This window comes from Alexandromys fortis, unplaced genomic scaffold (genome assembly GCF_014885135.2).
Source record: "Alexandromys fortis isolate MF-2015 unplaced genomic scaffold, M_Fortis_MF-2015_v1.1 scaffold_99, whole genome shotgun sequence".
NCBI classification, from domain to species: domain Eukaryota; kingdom Metazoa; phylum Chordata; class Mammalia; order Rodentia; family Cricetidae; genus Alexandromys; species Alexandromys fortis.
This window is the reverse complement of record NW_026067982.1, coordinates 5,617,163-5,640,495: the sequence shown is the minus strand read 5'-3', so window position 1 is coordinate 5,640,495 and position 23,333 is coordinate 5,617,163. Positions and strand designations below refer to the sequence as shown.

Sequence of the window (23,333 nt, the reverse complement as noted above, 5' to 3'; positions counted from 1 at the left end):
GAAATCACTCGCCATGCCAACTCTGGTTCTTTTGCGAGTGAGTAAAGTCCTGAGTGAATGTGTGCTGTTCGACAGGGCACAGCCATATCAAGGACTCCAGTGCCTCAGACCCGTGGGAGTGGAAGAGCCTTCCCTGGGTGAGGCCAGAGAGAATGAGTGTGAATGCTGACAGTGTGTAGATCTTTATAACCCCGCCTCCTTGTTTAGCTGTGTACAATACTCCTCCTCCCTGTTCAACTGTATAAAACAGACGTGCTGAGCTTCTGTCCTGTTGTGGCTCCTCTGTCAGCACAGCCCACCTGACTCCAGTTTTTCTGTGCCTGGGTCTGTGTGTCCATAATCTTCCTTCATTCTCTCATCACTCCTAGACAGGTTTCCAGGACCAGGCCGTGTAAGGACATAGTACTCCTGTTCCACAAGGCCCTAACCATTACACTATTTGAGGTCACCGTCTTTAGCAGCAATGGTAGCCAAACCTTGGCAGGTCCCAGACCCTACTCTATAGCCAGATAGATCTGAGGTGGTGACATCATCAAAGCCCTGTGTCTTCTACTCTCCTTACAATGGCATAAAGAGACCACGGATTCTTCCTTCCTTCCCCAAAAGGTCACTTAGGAAAAACAAAGTAGACAGGCGCCGTCTGCTGTCACAGAGGATGAGAGCAGGAATGGAATGGGAGTGTGGAGTATGAGGTGGCCTGGCAGCACCGGAAAAACAAACGAGACCAGGAGGGTACAGCAAGAGCTCAAAAGCCAAGTTATCGTCAGAGCTAAAGCTCACAAAGGAAGACAGAAACAAAAACAAAACAAACAAACAACAACAACAAAAAAACAGCCGGGAGGTAGTGTAGCACAAGCCTTTAATCCCAGCACTTGGGAGGCAGAGGCAGGCGGATCTCTGTGTGAGTTCGAGACCAGCCTGGTCTACAAGAGCTAGTTCCAGGACAGGCTCCAAAACCACAGAGAAACCCTGTCTCGAAAAACAAAACAAAAACAAAACAAACAAAGGAAGACAGGACGCACTAACCTGGGTGACTGAAATAAGAGACTTAAAAGGTTCTCTCCTCCAATAACCGAAACAGGAAGGGTGTAGCAGAGAATCACTCATCATACCCAGAACCAGGGAAGCCACAATTTGCAGACCACCTCTGCCAGTACTGACATGAACCAGATGTTGGGATGATATGTCAAGGAATCTAAAGTACCAATCATAAAGGGCATCAACAGTCACAAATTCTATTGAAAAATTTAAAAAAAAAAAGAAAAAGAAAGAGAACCTCAGCAAAGGAAAAGCTCTAAAACAAAAGGAAAATTATAAAACTGGGAAATGCAAGAATTACAACTTCTAGTCTTACAGGACAGACTTAGTCCCATGGGGATGACAAACACCATGCGACTGGTTTCAGTCACTCTCAAAACCCTGCACGGGTGACAGAAGACTCCTGAAGACAGACTGGAGGAAGCTACTCAGTCTGAAGAACAGAAGAACACAGACTGAGGGGGAACAATGTGCTGAGACTTGAGGTACGGTGTCAGCTTTCCCTTCTCTGTGATTTCACTGCCCATGGTTTCGGCTGTCCATGGTCAAGGGCAGTCATTTGGGAGAAAACGTCTTCAAGAAACAGTTCACAACTTTTAAACCGCGTGCCACTCCAAGTGGCATGATGAAACCGCATGCCTCCCTGGTCCAGACCATCCGGGATACGAAGCATCCCCTTTTCATGTCCTACCTGTCTGTTAGTCCCTTAGCAGACATCTTGGTTGTCAGATGAACTGTTGTGATATCAGGTAACCCTTACATTAACTGACAATAGCTCCAATGTATAAGTCTGTATTATGATATTGTTATAATTGTCCAATTTCGTAGTTAGTTCTTTTATTTAATTCATGGTGCCTAATTAACATTTGACTTATTTATAAATTAAGCTTTACCATAGGAATGCATGTATGGGTGGGAAAACACAGTATATAAACTGTAGTTTTAAGCATCCATGCTATAAGTCTTGTAATATAACTCTGAGGATAAGGAGAAACTGTATAGAAAAGAATTCATACCATGAGAATTCTGGAAGGCGAACAAGACCATAAAAATTCTCACTGAATGGCTATTTCCTTGGTGAAAGATATAAGTCTATAGATCCAAGAACAGGGGTGACTCTCAAACAGGAGGCCAAAGAAATCCATTAGACACATCATAATTAAAATTCTCAAACCCAAACAACTTAAAAATATTTAAAGCAGCTGAAGAACGGGGCAATCACCTACAAAAGAACAATCAGATGCTGGCAGGATTCCCACCTAAAATCATGGGTAGGAGGAAGTGGTGCCCTTCAAGTTTCTGGAAGAACCAAGACCCCCAGACTGCATAGCAGGTCAATCTGCTGTTAGGGAACTAAAGGGGAAGAAGACACCCTGAGTAAAGGAAAATGAAGGAAATGTGCTGCAGGCATATTGGGGGCACTAAGGTCCTTGTGCCCAGAGTACTTGGCAACTAGAAATGTTAAACACAGGGGCCTCTCTTCAACAGAGGAGATCAAACACCTGTTTCCCACCCAGAGTGGATATTGTTAATGACCTGGTGACCTTTTGACTATCTGTGGAGACAGACCTCATCCAAATCCCCCACAACTGTCATCCCAGAGTCTCACTGCCTAGGTCATTATTTTAGCTCCCAGATAATAGAACCCATCCTTAGGGAAGATGCCACATGAACTTTATGGCTTGCTGATCTCTCTGCTCTCAGTAAGAGACCACATTAGACTCTAGGCCCTTCGCTCTAGAACCCATCTTCGTGGTCACATGTACTTTGTAAAGGAGTTTCTAAGTTGTCACATCTTGAACTTTATTGTGCACCTGGAGTTGGAATTGATTGTTGCCTGGAAACCTAGAACGGGGCTGATTGTTGCCTGGAGACTTTTCCCAAACTGTATGGTGTTTTAAAATATGCTGACAATGAACTGCCAAGCATTACACTCCCCGAAGTCTGATCCACAAATAAAGTCGAGCGGTGGTGGCACACACCTTTAATCACTTGGGAGGCAGAGGCAGATGAATCTTGGTGAGCTTGAGGCCAGCGTGGTCTACAAAGTGAGTTCCAGGACAGGCTCCAAAGCTACACAGAGAAAAAAAAAAAAAAACCCTGTCTTGAAAAACCAAAAAGAAAAAAAAAGACATACAAATAAAACTGTTACAGTTTGAATACATGTCCTCCACAGGTTCCTATAGTGGGGACTTGGTGGCTTTGGGGAAATAATTGGATCCTAAGGGCTCTTGTTTAAACAATGGGCTTATCTATCGTGGCTTCTCAATGTGACAACATTGTTGGGAGGTATTAAAATTAGGCAGTGGGGTCCAGTTAGAGGAAGTAGGTCACTAGAAAGATATATCTCGGTCCCTTACTCTCTTACTCTCTTCTCAGCCACCATTAGGTGGATGGAGTCCTCTTCTGCATGCTCATGGTCGGCCTCGTCCCAGGCCCAAAGTGATGGGACCTGTAGCCATGTACTGAAACCTTTGAAACCACGCGCCACTGTAAGTTACCTCAAGTATCTTCGTCATGGCAACAAAAGTCTGGCATAGTCAAGAAAGTAAACAGATGTAAAAAGATAAAGGAATCCCGAGCTGAGAAGGAGTACTTCACCAAATATAAAATCTGTTCCTCCAAATAGAAGAGGGAGTACTTCACTGATTTTTAGGGACCAGTTTGACTCTCATACAAATATAGCACAAGAAAGAAAACCACAATCTATATTGCTCCTAAGCTTATGTAAATACACGCATGAAAACATTGGCAGATCGACTCCAAAAACGTACAAAAGGAATGACATGCCCGGACTAACTGGGCTCCGTCCCAGTTACACAAGATGTTTCAGTATTTGAAAATCAACAAGGAAAGTATAACAACCTAAGCAGAAGAGGCATTTGGTTGAAGACGCCATGTATTTGTGATAAAGCATTCATGATAAGAACTCTGTGTTGGGGCTGGAGAGATGGCTCAGTGGTTGGGAGCACTGGCTGTTCTTCCAGAGAACCTGGGTTCAATTCTCAGCATCCACATGCTCACAACTGCTTGTAATTCCAGTTCGAAGGGATCCAACACCCTCATACAGGCAAACCAATGTACAGAAAATAAAAAGAAATAAATCTTTAAAAAAAAAAAAAGAGGCACTTTCTAAAACCTTGAGGGTACAATTCTCAATTTATTAAAAACAAAAACAAAACTCTGGTCTGTGAGTTGGGCATGTAGCTCAGTTGGTTAGGCGCATGCTTAGTGTATTAGTTAGGGCTCTGTAGAGGAACTGATAGAATAAATGAATAAGTATATTAAAGATTTATTTAATTTTATGTGAATGAGTGCTTTGAATGCATGTCTGTGTATTACATGTGTGCATGGTACCCAAGGAAGTCAGAAGAGGGGGTTGGATCCTCTGGCACTGGAGTTGTGGGCAGTTTTGAGTCCGTGTGGATACTGGGATCTAAACCTGGATCCTCTGCAAGAATAAGTACTCTTAACTGCTGAGCCATTTTTTCAGTCCCAAATCAATCTCTCTCTTTCTCTATTATTAGAGTGGCTAACAAACCATGGTTTAGCCAGTCCACCAATAGTTGTCTCCTGACAGAAGGACCTAGAATCTGGTAGTGGGTCAGTCTATAAGGCTGGATGTCTCAACCGGCCTTTCAGTCTTCACTGGAATCCTGAAGTAAAACCTACCAGCAAAGGAGTGCCTCAGCATCGGGTTAGATGGACTTGCCAGAGAAAATGAGGGCAAGGAGGCAAAAAACAAAACTTCCTTCTTCCATGCTCTTTATAAAAGCTGCCACAAGAAGATGTCACCAAGATTTAGGGTGAATCTTCCTACTTCAAATGATCCAGATTTAGGGTGAGCCCACTTCAAATAATCCAATCAAGAAAATCCATGACAGGCATGCCCAGCTTCTTGGGTTTTAGTTGGTTCCAGATGTGGTCAAGTTGACAATCAAGATTAGTCATCATGTTTAGCGTGCGTAAAGTTCTGAGCTTGAAACATGGAACCACATAAACCAGTGGTGCTGCATGCCTGTGCGCTGAGCACCCAGGAGGAGGAGTCAGGAGGATCAGGAGCTCAAGATCTCAGCTTGAGAGACTACTCAGTTGGTAAAGATACTTGTTGTCAAGCCTGATGATCTGAGTTCAATCCCTGGGTCCCAGATGGTGGAAGAAGAGAACCAACTCCCTCAGGTTGTCCTCTGACCTCCACACATGCCCCCCCCACAGCATAAATAAAAATGTGTGGTTAAAACTAATAACAAAACGGAAGAGGGCTAGAGGGATGGTTCTGTGGTTAAGACCACGTATTGCTCTTTTGGATGACTCAAGTTTGGTTCCCAATACCCACGTTAGGTACAACTTAACATCCACCTGTAACTCCAGCTCCTGGGGGAATCTGATGCCCCCTCCTGGACTCTGCAGGTACCTGAATTCATATATACAAACCTTCTTCTCTCATGAACATAATTTAAAATAAGATAAGCTAGGCGTGGTGGTGCATTCCTTTAACCCCAGCCTACATAGCCAGTTCTGGCCAGCCAAGGCTATATAATGAAAACCAGCCTAAAACAAGATAACAATAAAGATGTTCAAGATAATCTTTGGCTACACAGCAAGTCCACAGCTAGTCTTAGATACAGGAGACACCATCTTTAAAAAAAAAAAAGGCATGGGGGAATCTCAGTGTGTGAAGAACTTATTTCAAAAGCACAAGGATCTGAGTTTAAATCCCTAGAAGCCACATAAACACTCAATGCAGTAGTGTTCTTCTGTGATGCAAGTGTTCTTAATGCAAGATGGGAGAAGACAAGGGAATCCCCAAGGTGCTCATGGGCCAGCTCGTCCCGCAGACACAGTGGAGAATAACACAGATACTCTATCTCACACAAAGGAGAGAACCAATACTAGATGTGTTCTCCAACCTCAGTAACATGCTATGGCAATCTCACACCCACATTCACACACACTCAAACACATTCCTCACACCCCATTACAGGTACACATGCCAAAATTAAAAGAGTCTCTGGTAATAATGATTCATGCATGCACCCAGGTTGTCTGGAAGAACAATAAATACTCTTAACCGCTGGGCTATCTCTCCAGGCCCCAGTTGCACACCAAATTAGTGTAATCAGTAATAAGTAATTTGGTGAGCCTAATGCCTGCTGTTTCTCAGCAGTAAATGAGTTAAAGCAGTATCTCAAGTCATCTCCAGCGTACTCTTCTATGGGATGGAAATGCTTTACAACTGGAGAGAGGAGGTGGGTTTACAATATCACAAGTACACTAAATACCACTAAATTATACATTCTAAAGGGGTTAATTTTTACACAGTAAGAATCTTACCTTAGTAAGGAAATTGATGAATTGAATTATTTGAGGAGAAAAATGAGCTTCTCCACAACTGGATAGAAAATGAAAATACCTGCTTTGACTTTCCAGTGGTGATAGAGGTGCTGCTCACCTTCCTGTGCTTGCTACCTGTTCTTAGTTTCTGTTGTTGCTAACACTTCAGCTCACGGTTCCAGGTGATAGCCCATCATTGCAGGGAATTCACAGCAGCAGGAGCTTCAGATAGCTGGTCACACTGCGCCCGCAGTAAGAAGCAGAGAGCAGTAGATGAATGCATACTGCTGCCTAGTCTACTTTCCCATCGACAGAGTCCAGGATCTATGTTAGGTGATGGTGCCACCCACAGAGGGCAGGCTTTCCCACTTCAGTTAACCTAGTCAGGATAATCTATGGGTCTGCCCAGATGCCCATATCTAGAGGGATTTTAAATTTGGTCACGCTGACAATGAACACCAACGTCACTCTGTTCTAATCTACTTTTCTTTTGCTAATATCATAAAACCACAGGCTGGTTAAGTTATAAAGGGGAAATGTTTATTTCAGGTCATGCTTTAGATCAATATGGAAGGTCCATGTCTGATAAAGGCCTTCTTGATGCCGGAGTCCGAAGACATCTTAGGTGTTACAGTTTGGAACTGGTACATTCACCAAAAGCTTATGTGTTAAAAGACTTGGCCACCAACGGGTGGTGCCGATGGGAGGTGGTGAAGACTTTAGGACAGTGGTCTCAATATGTGGATCATAACCCCTCTGAGAGTGCTGTGGGACAATGGTCTGTACCCTGTCACTTGTATTTTAAATACAAGTTGGCCAGTAGCCAGGCAGGAAGTATAGGCGAGGCAACCAGGCAGGAAATAGAGGCGGGGCGATGAGAACAGGAGAATTCTGGGAAGAGGAAAGTGTCAGTCTGTAGTTGTGACCAGCAGCGGAGAATGCAAGATGAGAATGCCTCGCTGAAAAGGGACCAAGCCATGTGGCTAACACAGACAAGAATTATGGGCTAATATAAATGAAAAGAGTTAATAAGAAGCCTGAGCTAATAGGGCAATCAGTTTATGATTAATGTAGACCTTTGTGTGTTTTTTGGGGACTGAACGATTGTGGGACCCGGCGGGATAGAAACCCCTGTCAACATGAGGGGTCGAGCAAACTTACAGGGGTCAAATATCAGATATCCTGCATATCAGGTACTTATATTACAATTCATATACAGTAGCAAAATTGCAGTTATGAAGTAGCAATGAGATAATTTTATGGTTGGGGATCACCACAAAATGAGGAACTGAATTTAAGAGTCACAGCATTAGGACTGTCCACTGCTTTAGGAGGTAGAGCCTAGTAGGAAGAAGTTAGGCTATTGGAGGCATGCCCTTCAGAAGGATATTGCAACCCCTGTGCCTTCCTGTCCTTCTTTCTATTTTCATCCACCATGAGCTAAGTAGCTCTAGGCACTGTATGCTCCCACCACCAAGTACCTTCTGCTTGCCTCTGGCACAAAGGCAACAAGGGGAAGCAACATGAGCTGATGCCTCTAATAAACCTTTTTATAATTTGGTTTGCATAATGAGTTCCAGGCCATCTAGGGCTGCATAGTGAGCCCCTGTGTCAAAACAAACAAACACACAGATAGAAGTAAAAATGAGTATTCCTCGTAGAGACCTGCCATTTAATTGATTCCAGATCCAGTCAAATTGACAGGCAAAGCTAATCATCACAGGATGTAGGATCAGTTCTGAGAAACTTAACAGGCTTGCTATCTGCCAGCAACAAAGTCCTCTCAGTGTTTAGGCCACTCTCTCTAGTAAATACACTTCGGACTCTCCAGTTCAGGCTCCTGTCATCACTCTACACCTCATGTCTCATAACAAGAATGTACCTGGAAGTGCTCCTCACCCAGGGGAGTATCGATGATGAACCGCTTGTAGGCGTTGGCATCTTACATTTGAGGTGGGAGGAATCGCCAGGCTTTTCCAGCATTGCCCAAACCAAACTCCAACCTCTGCCCTACACATCAGAGCTGACACCAAAGAACCTACCAGTTGCTGGGGCCAAAGCTCTGAAAGCCATACCTGACTACCCTCTGCCTCTCACCCCACACCTCAAACCTCAGACATTCCTGGGGGAAGTACATTAAATACTAGTCAGGGTGTATGTTGCACACATGAGGAGATCAGAAAGATGATGGACGTCTTTGAGCTTGCACAGGAAGTGCTCTTACCCGCTGAACCATCTCCCCACCCAGCCTCCTCTGATAGAAATTTACAGGTTCACTCACCTGAAATGGTATCTGGTACTGAAACAAATTGGGCATATTATTTGGAATGTGACTGACATACTTTTAAAACTTGTTTTAAGATATTCTCAGCACATATGTTAAACCTTAGGACATGAAACCTTTAGAAGGTAGGACACCTCAGTTTGACTTCTCATCTAAGTACATTTGTCTGGGGATAAGCTTGAGGTTTATCAACAATAATTAATCCAAATGCTCACCTTTTCAGGGTGTGGCTGGGGTGGGAACCAGGGCGAAATACACCTTCTTCTTCACGCTTCTCTGTTTTTTGTTTGTTTGGTTTTGTTTGTTTGGTTTTTAAAGACAGGGTTTCTCTTTGTTTTTTTTTTTTTTTTTTTTTTTTTTTTTTTTTTTTTTTTTTTTTTTTTAAGACGTGTTTCTCTAAGACAGTCCCAACTGTCCTAAAACTCACTTTGTAGACCAGGCTGGCCTCGAACTCACAGAGATCCACTTGCCTTTACCTCTCGAGTGCAGGGATTAAAGGCTTGCACCAACACAAACTGGCTCTTTTCTGTTTTTTAAGGGGTTTTCCCTCCCTCAAATTCACAATTAACAATTTTTATTATTTATTTCCAGTGAGGATCCAAGCCAGAGCCCTGTGCACAATGGGCAAGCGCCGCACCCCAGGGTGTCTTCCTAGTCCCTAATAATTTTTGTTTAGCAAAAATTTAATTCTTTGAAACTGTGACAGATATACAAAAAAGCAGAAACAAACCTGGTGCCTTGACCATTTCTGGCGGGTCCTCTAAGGTGAGTCCCCAGGGAGCACGTTGAGCTCAGAATGGAAGTTTATAAGGTTTCCAGGTACCTTCTCACAATTCCACCTACTAGGAGTGAAGCCAGGACAAACTGGGCGTGCTGAGAAGTAGCTAGCAGGGCTCTGTGTGCAGGAGACCTGACAAAGAATAAACCTTAGGTTGCTGTGTCTTTCTGCTTCTCTTTCTCTCTTTCCCAACAACATCACCTCCTCTCCATTCCCCCTCTGCCTATTCTCTCCATCTGTTCCTTATGTTCTTTTGTTGGGGGGGGGGGCGGGATATTTTTCAAGACAGGGTTTCTCTGTGTAACAGTCCCGGCTGTCCTGGCACTCTCCCTGTAGACCAGACTGGCCTCGAACTCACAGTGATCAGCCTGCCTCTGCCTCCCAAGTGCTGGGATTAAAGGTGTGCGCCACCACCACCTGGCTATGCTCCTTATTCTTTAGGAGAAGTTGAACCCTGCTCAATTACATGGAATGGGGTGGAATGTGACTTATTTCTGGCCAGGGCACACTATGTTCCCCCGAATCATGGTTTTTGGTTCAGGAATGGAAATGAAAGCTAGTTCAGGACAGACTCGTTTTCTTGCTGGTCTTATACCCTGTAGAAGATGGAAGCAAGTGGAGCTTAGCAAGTCATCAGTCCTCACATCAGGTAACACCTGAGTGGTATATTTTCCCTGACCTTTAAAACTATTTGAGCCAACTATCTTAGTTAGGGTTTTTATTTCTGTGAAGAGACACCATGACCATGGTAACTGATAAGGAAAACATTTAACCAGGTGGCTTACAGTTCAGAGGTTCAGTCCCTTATCATCCATGGTGGGACATGGCAGCATGCAGGTAGACATGGTGCTGGAGAAGGAGCTGAGAGTTCTATATCTTATGCAGGCATCAGGAAGTAGTCTGAGATACTGGGTGGTATCTTGAGCATATAAGAGACCTCAAAGTCCACCTCCACAACGACACACTTCCTCTAACAAGACCACACCCACTCCCACAAAGCCACACTTATAATAATGCCACTCCCTATGAGTTTATGGGGGCCAATTACATTCACACCACCACACCAACTACTTCTTTTCCTTTCTTTTTTTTCCCTAAAGCTGTTTGAACTTGATTTTGAATCAAATGAAGTCTAATACACTAGACCTAGAGACAATAAAGAACATGAAGAAGATCTATGGAGACCTGTAACTTTATAATACCAGATTCTAACTAAAGAAACTGTGACCCTGAGCCCAGAGAAATGGAGGAGGATGGCAAGGATATACAACACCCTTAGTACTACACAAGGAAAAAGAACTCAGGTTGTCAGTGACCTTCCTTAGATCCCAAGTCTCCAGCCCTACAGAGGACATGTCAGACTTTCAGAGTAGACTAGTTCACCAGGGTCCGTATTTCAGGATCACCAGTGTCTGGTGCAGCTTGGTTTTCCCTGAGCTTACCCACTAGAAGAACCATGAATCTTCTGTCACAAGCATTCTGGTTCCTTAGCTGTTCAGATTGTCAGGATTGGCTTCGATGGGCAGTCTTCATGGCAATTTTGTCACTGGAATCAGATTGAACAGTATCATGCATTTCTGGGGACCCCAGTATTTGCAGGGGGTGTGTGCCTCAAAGGCGCTGAATACGCCCACCACTCCCTCTGTGTGCACACAGATATTCCTTTGCTCCTGTCCTCTTTTAAACCCACCCTGGGCTTATGACTGCTTGGTGGATGAGACATACTTTAGGAGAGCTGAGCCCTTCTCTATTTCTTCCTCTTGGAGCCCTGAGTTGCCCTGTTAGTGACCCAGGATGACCTCAGCTGAGGAGAGCATCCACAAAGGAAGTACTGCCAACACCGAACAAGGAGCTTTATTAAGGAACATGGAGATGCCAGGGATCTAACATCCATCCACCTTTGCGAGGTATTGGCATGAAAGACCACAAGTGAGACCAGCAGAACTGTCTAGCTAAGCATCTGATTCATGAACTCTAATAGAATTATTGTTTAATGAAGCCAAGGCTTTTGTTACACAACCAGACTTCTTCTCCTCTGGGGGCATACAGTCACTCTCAAACAGGCAGTTCCCCTTGGGCAACTGAATTACAACAGGAACCATCTCTAGGCGGGAGCACAGGTTGCCAGGGCACAGCAGTGGAATGGGAATGGCCCAGCAGGATCAGTGGCCCCTCAGCCTCGTACCCTTTGTATACGACAGGCAGTGAACAACTTGAGTAGGTCAGGGCTGGGAGGTTATGGAGGAATACCTTCAGGTAGCTACTCTGCACCAGTCCTTACTAACTCCTCATGGGTGGGTGCCAGCATTGCGTTAACTTTGTCTAGTGTCCCACAGCACTAGAGGCCTAGGCTGGCACTGCTATCCTGACAAAGGGCAGGCAATGATCATCTCAAGGCAATGCAGGAGCCAAGCAAACACAAACTGTTTGTCTTGAACAGAACATCTGCTTCTGGGAAGGGCTTTTGTCCCTCAGTGCTTGGCCCTCCCAGCTCTCCTCAGCCTCAGGCGACAGCCACCCATTTCCCAGACTTCCTTGAGGGACGTGCGTTCATTTCTTCCTTGTTAGTTCCTGAAAACCGTTTCGCCTCACATCTTTTGGGCTGATTTGACACGAGGTAGAGACAGCTATTGTCCTTCACACTATACCGTACGTCAGCAGTGTATTTTGTTTGTCAAGATGTTACTCTTGCCCATATGCCATCACGCTGACTCAAGACAAGGTGGAGTCTGATTAATCCCTGTGCCCCAAATACCAGTCAACTATTATCCCCTGACGTAAACATCATTAATCAGCCCATTTCTTCCCCGGTTTACCTGCAACCACAGTTCGCCCAGGATAGACTGTGTTAGCCTTTGAATGTGGCTTTGGTTCCTAGCTTAAACTAGGATTCTATAAAAAAAAAACAAAACAAACAAAAACTGCCTGCTGATTAATTTTTTCTGCATAGTTAGGGCAGGAACAATTAGTCAACTATTCAAGATTGGACGTTTTTTTCTCTGGCCAGATCAAGATACTGGGTAGGTTAAAAGTCTGTGAGAGCTTATCTGTGTTTCCAAGTGACTGACAGGCCAAAGAAAAGAAAAGTGTATGAAGAGGAGGAAAAAAATCAAGGGAAAAGTGGAGATAAAGGTGAACGAGATAGAGTAGCTGAAAGGCGGAGGAAGAGGAGGAGACTGGAGGCATGGAGAAGGCTAGGCGCAAAGAGAGCGGGAAGAGAGGACGGGAGGGCGGGCAGGAGCGCGCTGGGCCGGCTCATTGCTCCGCGACGCGGGGGAGAACGGCGAAGAGCCACCCCCGCCCGACGCGAAATGGTCGCGCCCAGCAGTATCAGCCAATGGGAAGCCAGGATGTTGGCGAGGCGGCGGTGAGCGGGGCGCTCGCTGGCTGGGGTGGGAGGGGGACGGCGGCCGCCGCCATGATGCTTGTTTGCTTTCAATGAAAACGAGGGGGGCGCGGAAGAGGAGGCGTCGGCGTCGGTGGCGGCGGCGTCGACGGCGCGGAGGCGAAGGCGGCGGCGGGCGCGGCGAAGAGGGCGAGGCCGGGGGCCGAGAGGGCGGCAGAGCGTAGCGGCGGCTCGTGGGGTCCGGGCGACCGAGGCGGGCGGCTGAGGAGCGGCGCCTGAGGAGGGGGAAACAAAGAGCGGCGGCTGAGGCGGCTGAGGAGCGGCGGCGGCGGCGGCGGCGGCGCTGCAGCAGCGGGCGGGACTGGTATGGTGGTTTCACAGGGCAGACCCCGCTGCACTCACCGGGAGGAGGAGGCGGCGGCAGCGGCGGAGGAAGGCGGCGCGGCTCGAGAGGTGAGCGCGGCCGGCTTAGCCGAGTCCCGCCGAGGCTCTGTTGCCTGCGCTCTCTCCCATCCCCCGGGGGGTGGGGGGGCTCGTGCCCTGGGGACCCCGAGCGCGCACTCACACACAACTTAGTAGTGCTCGGAGTGACGTCTGTCGCTCCCCCTCCTTGACACCCAGCAGTCGCGATCCCGTCGGTACTCGGGCCGCGCCCCCGCGCGGAGTCCCGGGGGCTCGGTCGGGTGCGGGGGGGGGGGAGTGTTGATTGACGGCAGGGCGACGGCGTCCGGAGGGGCGGTGGTGTGAGCCCCAGCTTCTCGGACCCCGGTTCTGGTCCCGCGCGCCCGGAGACGAGCTGGTGTCCTGGGACTCGGGACGAAGATCGGTGGCAACTTTGGTGAAGTGGCCGTGTGGGGTGGCGCTCTGGGCGGCGTGGAACTTGGCACTCCGTGGACAAACTTAGCGCCTTAGCGCTCACCGTTCTCCCCCCCCCCCGAGTGTTGGAAAGTCAGTTTAAGGCTGATATTTCTTGTTAGTGTGGAGCGGATTACGTGCCCAAAGAAGTCATTCTCAGATGTCGAGATTATCAGGACTTGTCGTACTAATTCCTCGAAGAAAATGTCCATGGTTTAACCAAAGCTAACCTAGCCTTTTCTTATTTCAGCAACAATGGTTATTTTCTTTGGTAACCCCCCCCCCCTTTGACTCTTTCTATTGACATGATCTTTAGAGGCTGTTCCGAAGCAACTGTAATCTTTGCTTTTAACTGCAAGTGACCAAATTGCGAGCGTCGTCTTGTTACCGAGTTGAAATAGTCCGAATTTGAGTTCAGGCAGACCTTTTTTTTTTTTGGGTAGACTGCCTGTGTTTGGGATTTTTCCCTTGGGAGAAGAGCGGGACTATACATTAAGCGAAAACTAATTCGCTCTGTAATAGAACCACTTCCCACACTTGCCCAGCCTTCTCCACCGTTCCACAACAGTTCTGTAGGCTAGTCAAAAGATTGTGAAAGCATAGTTTGCTGTTTGTAATTGCTTTTGAATTTGATGCTTTCTAGAATAAATTTTAGAGTTAAAATTACATGGAGCTTGTGGTCTAGTTTAATTCTCTTAAGATGCCACAAGGAAACTGAACCCTAGAAAGAATACGGTGATTCAACCAAGATATTAGTTAGGAGGATAAACATCAGGCTTTGTGTGTTCGTGAAGACATGTTAAGTGTGACATAGTTGTTAGGTATTAGTTTTTAGAGAAGGAAGTGTTTTAACCAATAGTTATTATTTAAGGTAGATAGATCATTGTGGCTGTTTCTCACTAGGTGGAAGGTGCTTGCTAACCTGGACAAAAAGTATGTGACAAAAAGACATTTTCTTGTGTGACTGGTGATATCTCCTTGGAAGTCAGTACTTGTGTAACTTAAATGTGTCTGGTTGCTGGGAATTTCCAGGGTTTTTTTGTTTTGTTTTGTTTTTGATTGAACAGAGGTTGGAGTACAGAACTTGGTTCTGACTATAAATAAATACTATACATGCAGTTTTAACTAGTTTTTTGGTTAATGTTTCGACATCCCACTGTATCCATGTTAACTTAAAAAAAAAAAAAGTCAGGACTCTAAGTCCCTGCTGTCCTGACACTTAGAAATCCTCCTGTCTGTCTCTGGAGGGCTAGGATTAAAGGTGTGCAGCTCTTTGACTAAGTTTTTCTTATAGTGCAGTCCAGGAAGGTAATACTGGAATAAATGTTTGAGGTAGCTTATAGTTGTGTTCTTTGGTCCTTGTGGTGAGAGCGCAGTATCTTCAATACATTTGCAGCCCTCTGCTATGTGCAAGATCACTGGTTAGGAAGCTCTGGCTTAAATCTTCTGTCACTTTGAGAATGCCCATATATATTCACTTATCTGGTTTGAATTTTTTGAAACCTTCTAGCTTCTGCAAAATTTTTTTTTGATTTACATTTCTCCTTAATTGTACCCATTATCAGGCTATGGATGTAGCCATGTTACATTGAAATATGATTAATAAACACTACTTGTAAGTTAAGTGCTGACTAAACCCAAGTATAATCTGACTATATATGCATAGCATATGTGCATTTGAGCAGTGGAATACAATGGAGTTTGGTGTTTGAATAAGTAATTAAATAAGAAAAGAATATTACTTGAATCTAAGATGGAGGCTGGTTCAGGCTGCCTTCATTTTACCCTCTGGGCTTTACTTTTATTTTGTCCATTTATATTTTTCTGTTAAGCTGCACATGAAGGAGTAGCATATGATGGTCCTGAGGTAGATGATGAGAATTCAGAGGTGACCGAATTCAGTTTCTGCCTTCCTGTCCTGCGTAGGAGTAATGGGTGCACAAAGTGTTTCAAGGAACAGAAGAATGATTAAACTTACTGAGGGTGTGGTGCCAGTTTAAAAAAAGTAACACTGACTAGAAGCTTGCCAGGTTGGAGATGGGGATCATTCTAAACAAAGGGAACAGTGAGTGTACTCAGGTATCAGGTTTGAGGGTAAGGCCAGTGGTAAGGTGTTACTGAACAGTGGAGTGACTTGAGAGCAGCTTTACAAAGTGCTTGCTAAGCTAAAAGTTTGTTCCTTTCTCCTGTAGCCAAGGAGGGTCTAATTTTTTTTAAGCTAGGGACAGAGTGATTTAAAGGTCACTGGGCATCAGTGTGGGGAATAGAGGCTGCAAGTAAAATTCAAATCATACTTGAAATAATACTGAATTAGTAACTAAGTGTGTTTTTTGACTTAGATGTGGTGTCTATGGCTTCTTTTGTAATGGGCTTGAAGACTGCTCAATTGCTCTACAATAAAAGGCCTTGTAAAACCAGAATGGCAGTGGTTTGGAAAACGTTAAAAAATAGTCAAAATTGTGAAAGCCCTAAAATGGTACATAGGAAACTTCAGGTTTGTCAACTTTGCTTCTTGGAGGCTCAGGCAGACTAGAGAACTTAAATGGAAACAGACAACCCTGTGCTCAACTGGAAAATCAAAACAATCAAGCTGTTGTTAGGATATAATAAGTATTTGTGAATTTTTTGGGGAAAGACAAGAGTTTTTCTTAAAATTCCTGAAAGTAGAATATTGAGACTGAAGCTTTAGAGTTTTTTTTTGGGGGGGGGGGTTTGGTTTGGTTATTCTAGAGAGTTTCCAGGCTGGCCTTGAACTCAGAGACCCACCTGCCTCTGCCTTCTGAGTGCTGGGCTTTAAGATATGTGCCACCATTGCCCAGTTATAGAACTCTTAATAAAGCTGTTGTTACAGGTTTTGTATGGAAATCACAGAACTTGGGAGGAAGTGGAATTGAGGTATAAAACCCAAAACATTAAAAAAACAGGAACATGGTAAGACTGGTATAGGAATGATAGGATAAAAGGGTAGATTATTGAATCTACTTTTAAACTAAAAGCAACTATTAATCTCATATTTTACATTGGTATGAATTTTTATATATTAATAGAAATTTAAGGTTATTTTTGTTATGCTATATATATGTTTCTACTCTTGTTTAAGGTATTGTACTCTACAGCTCATTTAAAAATATAATGTATAGTTCTAGTTCTTAAAAGCTTTATTACAAACTATTTAGGATAATTAAGAAATGCAGGTTAGCAGTTAGTCATCAAATTTGTAGTCATGTTAGATATGTTTTTAAGGTCAAACATATTTTAGATAGGCAGGTGGTCTTTAAATTCTTGAGAGACCTACAGAATATGACATTTAAGATTTTTTTTAATAACAAGGCTTTTTATAACAGTGAGACATGTCTGTTTCTGATAGCACCAGTCCACTTTAAAAAAGAAACCTCTATATGGAGTTTGCTTTCATTTGTGGCAAAGTTAGCCACCGGGCAAAGAAACTGCACTTGCCTAGACTACTGACAGTATGCTGTCCAAATTTGGACAAACAGGCAACTGCCATACTTTGCTATGACAAGGTGAGACAGTTCTTCAAAATTCCTGCATCATAGAAGAGTCTGTCAGATATTTTAGGCTTGCAGGCTGAAGATGGGTACCCCAGCGTTGCAGAGGAACCCTGGGGTGACTGTTCAGGTAGCCAAATGTCTCTTTTGATTCTTAGTTTTAGAAGTTGCTTGCTCTGCACTTCCTCTTTACCCAGGTAATATTTATTCTTCTTAGATCTTTGATGGGGTTGAAGACTGGATAGTTATAGTTACAGGTTTCCTTAGTCATAATAGAAAGTAATAAATTAGGTACAAATTTTGGACTCATCAAGAGAGGATAGCCTAATGGAATAGTTTCTCTGAATTTGCAAAATACAAATGGACTGGACATTATGAATGTAATTCTTACATGATGATTGTTACTGTATATAGTTTTACTGTGTTAGAATTAAAACCCTTTCCATTTTATTTAGACAAAAGGGAAATATTGCAGAATATTTGTTTACACTCTGTGAAGATTGTGTCATTGTGATTAGTTTAATAAAGAGCTAAATGACCAATAGCTAGACAGGAGAAAATAGGCAGAGAGAGGAACTCAGGATGAATCTAGACTCAGGGAGAGACACCAGCAAGACCCTGAAGAAGTTGGACATACAGTACAGAGTAGAAGTAACCAAGCCATAAAGCACAACATAGATTAATAAAAGCAGGTTAACTTAAGTTATAAGAGCTAGTTGGGGAAAAGCCTAAGCTAAACTGAGCTTTCATAATAAGTCTCCGTGTTGTTGCTGGTGGCCCAAAGGAAAGTCGGACTACAATGGTAGCTTTTTTTTCATGTTAAATGATTAAGAACTAGATAAATATTATAATAACTGGTATTTAAAAGCCACCTGGTTTGTTTGAGTGGCTGTACATCCACAGAATTGCTGCTTGTAAGTTACTCTGAATTGCTAGGAGAGTTACCTAAAGCCTGAAAAGCTGTGACACCAGAAAGAATAGGTGTGGTATAAACACAGGGAGGAGCCGACTTGCTAGTTAGTCTTGCATATTTTTTACAGCTCAGTTTTACCTGGGGCAGTTTTCAGTCTTTGTCTAGTGGGGTTTTTTTTTTTTTGTTTTTATTCAACAGATAAAATAGCACATAAACAAGCGAGAAATTTGCAGTATGCTCAGATTGTTCAGTATTAAGTCAGTCATGTTGGAATAAATTCACATTTCTCCAAATAAGTGTTAAATATTTGAAAGTAGTATTATTCATTTCAAAGTGGGTTTTTACTAGTGCAGAGAGAAAGAAAAATGAAAATAAATGTATGAGGTTATATGATAATTAAAACAGTTTGTGTGTCCTTAGGAAGACACATATCTAATTTTGCCTGGGAACTTGGAAGGAGTTACTTCAGAGATCTTTGGGCTGCAGTTAGAAGATGAGTAAGGGTGATCAGGTTGAATAGGGTATTTCAGAGAAAGCATCAGCGTGTCCACAACTTGGACTATGCAGCATAGGTTGCCAGAATAAGAGCTAGGAGTAGAAGCCAGTAACAGCCTAGGCTGCTTTTCTTAGTGTTAGAACATCTTCCTGTATATGGTGGGAACCCACTAATTTGGGGTGGAGATATGTTGCGTGTGACATACTTAGGTAGTAGGTAGTAAAAATAGGGAGATTGGATGAAAGGGGTCAGGATATTGGGATTAGAGAGTTCATTTAGGTCTTAATGAGAGGATATTAGCATCAGCATAGAGGATAGAAGAAAAGCTAGCATACTCTATAATAATTTTGAAAGTACTAGACTTAGTGATAGATAAGCAGTGAGCTGTGGTTCAGAAATTAACTTTACTGGAAAGATTTTGTCTCAGGTTCAGTGAGAGTCAAATAAAATGTTGTTTGGGGGCAGTCACCAAAGATGATACCTAGAATGGATGAAGGTAGGAGGAGAGTAGACCAAAGAAATAAATCTGAGGCTGTACAAATGACTCAGATAAGAGCTGAAGGGCTTAAGGCAGAATTGATGAGAAATTTGTTAGAATTGGAGTCTGAAATACTTTTGTCTTAGAAAACTTTTAGTGTTCCACTGAGTACAACTCCTGCATGAGGTTTCTTTTCTGTTAAGTATGTGATGGAAATTTGCCCAGAAAGAACAAATGTGATACTTTTTTTTTCTCCCAAGGCTGTCTCAGCTTCCTGGTTCTTTTGCCTATACCTCTCTAGTGCTGGGGATATAGGCTTTCAGCACTACATGGGGCAGTATGATGACTTTGAGAATCTAGGTGATTTAGGTTTAAAGTGAGAGTAAAAGTGCATAACTAAGTTGAGGTTATAAAGTAAGTCAGGACTGTCTTCTAAGACATCATCTTAATTTATAGAATACAACTAATATATATTAAAACAAGGTAAATGTTTTTTTCTTTTTTTACTCTCATACAACTGCAGCCTTTCCTCCCTCCACTGCTCTCAGTTGTCTCCCCCATCCCTCACCTCCCTTCTCCCCTGGGGTCCACTGCTTCTCAGAAAAGAGCAGGCCATCTAGAGACATTAACTGAGCATGGCATAACAAGATGCAATAAGACTAGGCATACCCTCGTATCAAGGTTGGATGAGGCAGCCCAGGAGGAGGAAATGGGTTCTAAGAGTAGGCAAAAGAGTCAGATAACTCCACTTGCAGGAGTTCCACAAAAAGCCCAAGCTAAACAAACACAGCATGTATGCAGAGGACCTAGTGCAGACCCATGCAGTCTCCGTGGTTGCTGCTTCAGTCTCTGTTAGCCCCCTATGAGCCCTGCTTAATTGATTTGTGAGCCATGTTCTCTTGGTGTCCTAAACCCCACTGGCTCCTACAATCCTTCCTCACCCTCTTCTCCTGAGTTCCCTGAGTTCCACCTATTATTTGGGTATGGGTCTCAACATCTGCTAGAGGAATCCTTCTCTCTGACGATTGGGTTAGGTACCAATCTGGTCTAGCAGGCATGGCCTGTGGACAAGATAAATAGTTTAAGGCATGTGGTAGGCCTGGTGTCATGCCATAATTTTAATGCAGAATTCCATGTTATTTCCATCTTAAAAAATAGTATTTGCCAAATTCTTGCATTTTTGTGACATTTTAAAATTGTATATGTGTCTTAGGAGGAACAGTACAACAAATTAGTCTTCATTTTTACCTAAAAATTCTTATATGTACCTATGAATGAATTATCTCTTTGTATTATATTCCAAAAGAAATTAATTTGGGTTGTAGGGTTTATAGCTTCAGAGTAGTGTCTTGGTGACTTTTTGTAATAATGAAAAGTGGGAAGTTTTCTTTTGATAAACAGTAATTTATTTCTATTTTGCACTATCAGTGTTTTGGGTTGGTTATATAGTTCAGTGGTAGAGTGCTTGCATAGCATGCACAAGACTTAGGTTCCGTTCCGCAGCACTGTTACTGTCTCCCATAAAAATTACTATTTCCCTACTTCTCCCATTGAAAGTATAGTTTAGGACTCAATTCTGTTCATCTATATTGAAATTTGTAAACTACTATTGCGTTCTCTTCCTACTGTTAGATAAAAGGCTATATGTAGTACATTTAGTATAGGATTATTGAAAACATGAGTTATTGTATTCTATTGTCTTATAACACTATTAATTTCCGGATGGTCTTTGGAAGATGAATAAATATTGAGACTGTTCATTGTGGTGGACTTCTTTAATCTCAGCATTTGGGAGGCAGAGTCAAATGGATTTCTGAGAGCTCAAGGCAATCTGGTCTGCATATTGAAGGTCCAGGCCAGCTAGGGCTATATAGTGAGAATCTGCCTACAAACATATAGGGCTGGAGAGCACTTGCTGTTCTTAGAGAGGACTAGGGTTTGGTTCCTAGCATCCATATAGTAGCTCACAACTACCTATAGCTCCAGTTTGAGGGGATCCAGCACCTCCTTTTCTCTGTAGGCACTTTTGTATACACATAAAATGAAAACGAATCTTTAGGAATGTTTTTTGAAGGACATTCAACAGAACTTTATTATTGTTTTGTCTAATCTTGTTTGGTGAGTGTATTCATGCTTATATGTTGTGGGAAAACAGTTTGTGGTCCACCAGTTAGCCTTAAAGATAATAGCCTAGAGTTTCAGTGTGCAGATGACAGAACTAATATTTTGGAGGTAAAAGTAGAGCATATCTGAAGCATGTTATTTTGTTTGCTGGCTCTGTCAAAAAGTTTAAAAAAAAGTATTGGGACAGAAGTGGGAAAGATAGGGTAGCATACATCTTTAATCCCAGCACTTAAGAGGCAAAGACAGGCCGATCTCTGAGTTGGAGGACAGCCAGGGCTACACAGAGAAATCTAGTCTCAAAAAACCACCACCACCACCACAAACGGGGGGTGGGTGGGGATTCTGAATGATAACTTGTGGAATTTGAGTTTATTTTTTATAAGATAAAGAAATTTAGTTTTTTTTTCAGTGCACAAGGTAGAATCCATAGCTTTGCGTATGCTAAGTAGGTACTCTACCATAGAGCTACATTTCCATTCCAACAGATCAGAAAAAGGAGTAGAGGAGGTGCCATAGATTCTTAGTTTAAAGCTCACATAGGATCAGAAGTTAACTCTAGTTAAGCTTTGCCATTTTAGAGTCAGAAGTATGTGTGATGAAGGATGGCTCTTTAATGTAGTATAATTAGATAGAACTCAGCTGTAGGAAGAATGATTGAGTGGTTTATAGGCCACTCATTCATATCATCTAGAAGAAATAAAGCAATAAAAATAAATGGCTAGAGTATGATTATATTGCTTTTCTTTTCTTCTTTTTTTTTGTGGGTTAAAGCTTTCTCATTTATTTTTCATTTCTAGTACCTGACTCTGCTTGACACTAAAAATTCTCAGCAGATATTTCATGAATGGATGGTTGTATATAGAACTTTCACTTAAGAAAGCGTAGTTTATCTGTATCAAATTGTTTTTGGACTTTTGTAAAAATTTATTTCTGTGCCACAGGGAAAAAATAAAACTTATTGCTCTTGAGGTATCATCTGGCCAAATCCTTTCTTTTCAATCAAGGTAAACATTCATAGTTTATCACATTACGTCACCTGAAGCCTAGTTCTCTGCTGTTATGATTGACAAGGAAGTGGGTAACAGTTTATTTCTCTGCTGAACATTTTTCTAGTTTATGCTCTAAAAGTAGCCCGTTGTGTTATTATCTTAGCATTCTTTTTAGTGCTAATGGTTTTAACCTAGCTTATATTCCTTGCCTAAATAGTGTTCATTAAGAGTTATAAAATTGCTATATCTTGTACATTATAGAATTGACTTTTAATTCTTTCATTTGATTTATTAGCTGTTTTGTCTATCCGAAGCAGGGTTTTCTATGTTACCTTGGCTATTTAATTTAATATGTATGGATGTTTTGCCTTAATATATGTCTGCACCACTTGTGTGTCTGGTGGCCTCAAGAGGCCAGAAGGGGCCGTTAAATTTGCTGCAACAGGAGTTACAGACAGTTGTGAGCCACCATCAGGGTACTGGGAATTGAGCCCTGGTCCTCTGAAAGAAGAGACGGGGATCTTAAACTTTGAACCATCTCTTTACTAGCCACAAAATCAGGCTCTGATAGTTGTCATTCTTTTGTAAAGTAGTGCTTTCCTTTAGCTGAGGTTTGATTACTCTGAATGCCTTCATTTCTGAAAGGATAGCTAGATAAGCTTTTCTTTCTCTCTCTTTTTAAATTACTGTTTTTATTGAGCTATATATTTTTCTCTGCTCTCCTCCTTTCTTCCCCATTCTCCTTCTACCGTCTTCCATGATCCCCGCCCTCCCAATTTACTCAGAAGATCTTGTTTTATCTACTTCCCGTGTAGATTAGATCCATGTCTCTCTTAGGGTCCTCTTTGTTGTCTAGGTTCTCTGGGATTGTGAATTGTAGGCTGGTTTTTCTTTGCTTTATGTGTAAAAGCCACTTATGAGTGCATACATATTATATTTGTCTTTCTGGGTCTAGGTTACCTTACTCAATATAATGTTTTCTAGATCTACCCATTTGTCCACAGATTTCAAGGTGTTATTATTATTTTTTCCATCGTTTAGTACTCCATTGTGTAAAATGTACCACATTTTCTTTATCCATTCTTCTGTTGAGGGGCATTTAGGTTGTTTCTAGGTTCTGGCTATTGCAAATAATGCTGTTGTTACAAACATAGTTGGCCATTCTTACAGGTGTAAGATGGAATCTCAG

General features: G+C 42.8%; 2 protein-coding genes across 5 annotated transcripts in view; one reads left to right on the top strand and one right to left on the bottom strand.

Annotated features, from left to right (window-relative positions):
- Positions 1 to 12,356: 12,356 nt before the first annotated feature.
- On the bottom strand, positions 12,357 to 13,847 carry LOC126511457 (serine/arginine repetitive matrix protein 1-like). The gene is made up of 3 exons (XM_050158611.1): positions 13,777 to 13,847; positions 13,346 to 13,666; positions 12,357 to 13,055 (listed from the first exon to the last, which is right to left on the bottom strand). The coding sequence occupies exons 1-3, from the start codon at positions 13,845 to 13,847 to the stop codon at positions 12,629 to 12,631; spliced, it is 819 nt and encodes a 272-aa protein (XP_050014568.1). The 3' UTR covers positions 12,357 to 12,628.
- The window catches only part of Cnot6 (CCR4-NOT transcription complex subunit 6), a 54,652-nt gene continuing 44,367 nt past the window's right edge, over positions 13,049 to 23,333 (top strand). For all 4 annotated transcript variants that reach the window (XM_050158531.1, XM_050158529.1, XM_050158530.1 and 1 more), the window contains exon 1: positions 13,049 to 13,233. The gene's annotated coding sequence lies outside the window, so the exon portion shown is untranslated. The remainder of the gene's footprint in view (positions 13,234 to 23,333) is intronic.

Coding starts and splice junctions, on each gene's coding strand:
- LOC126511457 (XM_050158611.1), bottom strand. CDS start 13,847: ATGGACATTTTCTTCGAGGAATTAGTACGACAAGTCCTGATAATCTCG. Junction 13,667..13,776: donor TCTGAGAATGACTTCTTTGG/GCACGTAATCCG, acceptor TTGTCCACGGAG/TGCCAAGTTCCACGCCGCCC. Junction 13,056..13,345: donor CGAGCACTACTAAGTTGTGT/GTGAGTGCGCGC, acceptor CCCCCTCCTCAG/GCGCCGCTCCTCAGCCGCCC.